This window comes from Coregonus clupeaformis, chromosome 2 (assembly GCF_020615455.1).
Source record: "Coregonus clupeaformis isolate EN_2021a chromosome 2, ASM2061545v1, whole genome shotgun sequence".
Taxonomy (NCBI): Eukaryota; Metazoa; Chordata; class Actinopteri; order Salmoniformes; family Salmonidae; genus Coregonus; species Coregonus clupeaformis.
In genome coordinates, this window is record NC_059193.1 from 14,837,848 (window position 1) to 14,843,866 (window position 6,019).

At 44.4% G+C, this 6,019-nt stretch overlaps 1 protein-coding gene across 1 annotated transcript in view; it reads right to left on the reverse strand.

The window, feature by feature from the left end:
• Positions 1-3,590: 3,590 nt before the first annotated feature.
• LOC121533165 (teneurin-2-like) overlaps positions 3,591-6,019 on the reverse strand; it is a 12,173-nt gene continuing 9,744 nt past the window's right edge. Inside the window, exon 2 of the mRNA XM_041838969.1 lies at positions 3,591-3,736. Within this exon, the coding sequence (XP_041694903.1) occupies positions 3,600-3,736 (137 nt within the window). The 3' untranslated portion in view covers positions 3,591-3,599. The remainder of the gene's footprint in view (positions 3,737-6,019) is intronic.

Below are 6,019 nucleotides of genomic sequence, written 5' to 3' on the forward strand. Positions count from 1 at the left end.
GATTGGCTGAGCTGGGTCTGGGTAGGGGTGACTGGTAATGTGCCTGGGTAGGATTGGCTGAGCTGGGTCTGGGTAGGGGTGACTGGTAATGTGCCTGGGTAGGATTGGCTGAGCTGGGACTGGGTAGGATTGACTGGAGCTGGGCCTGGGTAGGATTGGCTGAGCTGGGACTGGGTAGGATTGACTGGAGCTGGGCCTGGGTAGGTTTGCAAAGGGAGGGAATGTGACCGGTAACTTTTTAAATGTACCAGTTAACTACCAGAATATTTTTTAACTTTCAAGGATTTCAGGGATTTTTCATAACATGTAAATGATGTATATACAGTACCAGTCAAAAGTTTTGACACACTTACTCATTCAAGGGTTTTTCTTTATTTTTACTATTTTCTACATTGTAGATTAATAGTGCAGACATCGAAACTATGAAATAACACATATGGAATCATGTAGTAACCACAAAAGTGTAAAACAAATCAAAATATATTTTATATTTGAGATTCTTCAAATAGCCATCCTTTGCTTTTATGACAGCTTTGCACACTCTTGGCATTCTCTCAACCAGCTTCACCTGGAATGATTTTCCAACAGTCTTCAAGGAGTTCCCACATATGCTGAGGACTTGTTGGCTCCATTTCCTTCACTCTGCCATCCGACTCATCTCAAACCATCTCAATTGGGTTGAGGTCGGAGGATTGTGGAGGCCAGGTCATCTAATGCAGCACTCCATCACTCTCCTTCTTGGTAAAATAGCCCTTACACAGCCTGGAGGTGTGTTGGGTCATTACCCTGTTGAAAAACAAATGATAGTCCCACTAAGCCCAAACCAGATGGGATGGCATATCGCTGCAGAATGCTGTTGTAGCCATGCTGGTTAAGTGTGCCTTGAATTCTAAATAAATCACAGACAGTGTCACCAGCAAAGCACCCCCACACCATAACACCTCCTCCTCCATGCTTTATGGTGGCAACTACACATGCAGAGATCATCCATTCACCCACCAATTCTCCAATTTGGACTCCAGACCAAAGGACAGATTTCCACTGGTCTAATGTCCATTGCTCGTGTTTCTTGGCCCAAGCAGGTCTCTTCTTCTTATTGGTGTCCTTTAGTAGTGGTTTCTTTGCAGCAATTCGACCATGAAGGCTTGATTCACACGGTCCCCTCTGAACAGTTGATGTTGAGATGTGTCTGTGACTTGAACTCTGAAGCATTTATTTCGGCTGCAATTTCGGAGGCTGGTAACTCTAATGAACTTATCCTCTGCAGCAGAGGTAACTCTGGGTCTTCCATTCCTGTGGCGGTCCTCATGAGAGCCAGTTTCATCATAGCACTTGATGGTATTTGCCATGTCTTAAAGTAATGATGGACTGTCGTTTCTCTTTGCTTATTTGAGCCGTTCTTGCCATAATATGGACTTGGTCTTTTACTAAATAGGGCTATCTTCTGTATACCCCACTACCTTGTCACAACACAACTGATTGGCTCAAACACATTAAGAAGGAAAGAAATTCCACAAATTAACTTTTAAGAAGGCACACCTGTTAATTGAAATGCATTCCAGGTGACTACCTCATGAAGCTGGTTGAGAAAATGCCAAGAGTGTGCAAAGCTGTCATCAAGACAAAGGGTGGCTACTTTGAAGAATCATATTTAGATTTGTTTAACAATTTTTTGGTTACTACATGATTCCATATCTGTTATTTCATAGTTTTGATGTCTTCATTACTATTCTACAATGTACAAAAAGGTTAAATAAAACAAACAGTCTGTGTCCAGACTTTTGACTGGTAGTGTATATATAAAAAAGGACATGATTTAATATGAAAAATACTATCTCAAAGCTGTAAAATATTATCTTAAATATAACCCATAGTGAATACTGTTGCTGTTTAATGTGAGGGTTTCAGCACAGAATATCCCTTATATTTTCTTCCTTTTTTTTACTATGTCAATATACCATAGCAGAGAGGGTTAGGGTTACCATACCATACCATAGGAGTAGAGAGGGAAGGAATATCACATTCTTCACAAGTAGAGAGGGAAAGAATATCAGATTATTCACAAGTAGATAGGGAAGGAATATGGTATTCTTCATAATTAGAGAGGGTTCTCACCTCAGCAGCCCCCCTGAGTCGTGCCACGCCAAGCGGTGCACCGATCGATGAGACAGCATGCCACATGGATCAATTTGGATTAGAACCCAGCCAGGGGCCAACACCACCTTTGCACATACACTCATGCTTACACTTCAACACACGCAGACACAGTGTCAGTGAGGGAAATAAAGAAGCTTGGGAATTGGTCAGGAATGGGCCACTAAGATTCATGTTAGGACGCTCTTTGGTGTGTGACTCCCTAGATGAACCATCCCCTCCTCCTTGCCTGGCACACACACACACACACACACACACACACACACACACACACACACACACACACACACACACACACACACACACACACACACACACACACACACACACACACACACACACACACACACACACACACACACACACACAGGTCCTCTGTGGCTCAGTTGGTAGAGCATGGTGCTTGCAACACCAGGATAGTGGGTTCAATTCCTGCTGGGGCAATCTATGTATGCATGACTGTAAATCGCTCTGGAGAAAAGCGTCTGCTAAATATATATATACATATTACAGGCCAAGTCCACCTGTGGAGGTAAGTATCCCACAGTTCATAGCGGGGGGCACAGAATGTTAATCCAGCCCAGTTCACAGCTGCTCTAGTGTTAAATCTGTATCCCCTATAATATCTGGTTCTCACTCCATCTCTGTAAGCATACTCACAAATGCAGGAAAGCATCACAAAAAAGCATTATACTATTGTTGACTACTCCCATTGCAGACTGACATCAGTGATTACATCATTTCAATAACAGTATAGACTATAGAGGGTTCATGGACAGCGCAACAGCGGTAGTTGACGAACACTGAGTTTCAAAAAACACTAAACAAAACCAAATCACTCAATCTGCCCACACCCCCTAATGACAAGAGTTGAAGAGACCTAAAGACACAGACACATACAAACACACACACACACACACACACACACAGACAAACACACACACACACACACACACACACACACACACACACACACACACACACACACACACAGACACATACAAAAACACACACACACACACACATACACCAACACATACAAACACACATCATATCACATTTAAAAAACCAAACATTAAAATACCGGTATAGAAGGTAAAGTAAAAACGCAAACCGGTCCGTGCATCAATACTGGTATATGTGACTCATTTCAGGAAACTAGGCGTATGTCGCGCGTCACTACTTCACATGAGAGGCATTTGAACGTAAACATATATTTTTTTTTTTATCAAAATGCGTTTTTTGGTGGAAATGACTTCTGGAACATGTGAAGTTTCATGTGCCTTAATAACGAACTTGTATGCCATCTGTAAACACACACACACACACACACACACACACACAAAAACAAACACACACACACACACACACACAAAAACACACACACACACACACACAGAAATAAGCTTTACTCAAGGACAACCCACCAAACAAGCTGCAACAGATTATCTGGATGAAGGAGAGTCATCATGAAAACATTCACATGGAGAGAGAAGACCACTCTGTTGCAAACACACAGACTTACTGATGATACAGTCACTGTATGGGTCTTCATCCTCATCCTCATCATCCTCCAGGTATGCTGGGAGAGGGGGAGCGAAGGAAAAACAAAACAGAAAAACGATAAGATGAGCATGCAGCATGCAGCAATATGACACAGTCCAAAATACAGATAGACCACATAAACAGACAAACAAATGTACACAAGCACAAACACGCACACGCACGTTCACACACACACACACACGCACGTTCACACACACACACACACACACACACGCACGTTCACAAACACACACACACATGCAAGTTCACACACACACACACACACACACGCACGTTCACAAACACACACACACGCACGTTCACACACACACGCACGTTCACACACACACACACACACACACGTTCACACACACAAACACACGCACGTTCACACACACACACACACACACACACGCACGTTCACACACACACATGCACGTTCACACACACACACACACACACACACACACACGCACGTTCACACACACACACACACACGCACGTTCACACACACACACACGTTCACACACACACACACGCACATTCACACACACACACACACGTTCACACACACACACACACACATGCACGTTCACACACACACACACACACACACATGCACGTTCACACACACACACGCACGTTCACACACACACACACACACACACACACACGCACGTTCACACACAATTGTATGCACTCTCCACAAAAAGACGGCCCACCACCACACTCACTGACATACACCCCCTTTCTCTCTCCCTGCACACTGTTATTAAGCAGGGATATATCTGCTGCCCTCCATACCTCACTCCAACAACCCCTTAATGAGTCAGACAGATAGAATAACCCTAACCCTCCAATATAACAGTCACTCCAACAACCCCTTACAGAGCCAGAGAGATAAACAACCCTAACCCTCCAATATAACAGTCACTCCAACAACCCCTTACAGAGCCAGAGAGATAAACAACCCTAACCCTCTATTATAACCCCCCCTGCATCACAGTCTGTTATAACACTATATAGACCTTCTCACCCCGGCCTGCCTGCATCACAGTCTGTTATAACACTATATAGACCTTCTCACCCCGGCCTGCCTGCATCACAGTCTGTTATAACACTATATAGACCTTCTCACCCCGGCCTGTCTGCATCACAGTCTGTTATAACACTATATAGACCTTCTCACCCCGGCCTGCCTGCATCACAGTCTGTTATAACACTATATAGACCTTCTCACCCTGGCCTGTCTGCATCACAGTCTGTTATAACACTATATAGACCTTCTCACCCTGGCCTGTCTGCATCACAGTCTGTTATAACACTATATAGACCTTCTCACCCGGCCTGCCTGCATCACAGTCTGTTATAACACTATATAGACCTTCTCACCCTGGCCTGCCTGCATCACAGTCTGTTATAACACTATATAGACCTTCTCACCCCGGCCTGCCTGCATCACAGTCTGTTATAACACTATATAGACCTTCTCACCCCGGCCTGCCTGCATCACAGTCTGTTATAACACTATATAGACCTTCTCACCCCGGCCTGCCTGCATCACAGTCTGTTATAACACTATATAGACCTTCTCACCCCGGCCTGCCTGCATCACAGTCTGTTATAACACTATATAGACCTTCTCACCCTGGCCTGCCTGCATCACAGTCTGTTATAACACTATATAGACCTTCTCACCCTGGCCTGCCTGCATCACAGTCTGTTATAACACTATATAGACCTTCTCACCCCGGCCTGCCTGCATCACAGTCTGTTATAACACAATATAGACCTTCTCACCCCGGCCTACCTGCATCACAGTCTGTTATAACACTATATAGACCTTCTCACCCCGGCCTGCCTGCATCACAGTCTGTTATAACACTATATAGACCTTCTCACCCCGGCCTGCCTGCATCACAGTCTGCACACTCAATCAGGTAGCAACAGTGTGAAGGGAGGACTTCACAGGGTGCCTACCATCTCTTTCTAGATGGGAGGGCTGAGTATGAGAGAGTGGATGTCTGAATGTTTATGTGTTTATCCTTTAATCTACTGTCCAGTGTCATAATCCATATTTCATCAACCTACAGCTATATGTATAAAGCATCATTACACCCTGATCTGTTATTCTTCAGTAGTTGTGTGAATGACAGGATGTGATGTCATTTTCTTATCTTTCTGTTCCCACTCTCTCCTTCCACTATCTCTGATCACAGGTGATGAGTTGCACACAGAGGGGAGGTGTATTTATTTGGGTGCTATGGTGTGGGGCTCCTTGGTTCTGGGCCTGGGAGAACATGTGAGAGGGTGTCTCCGT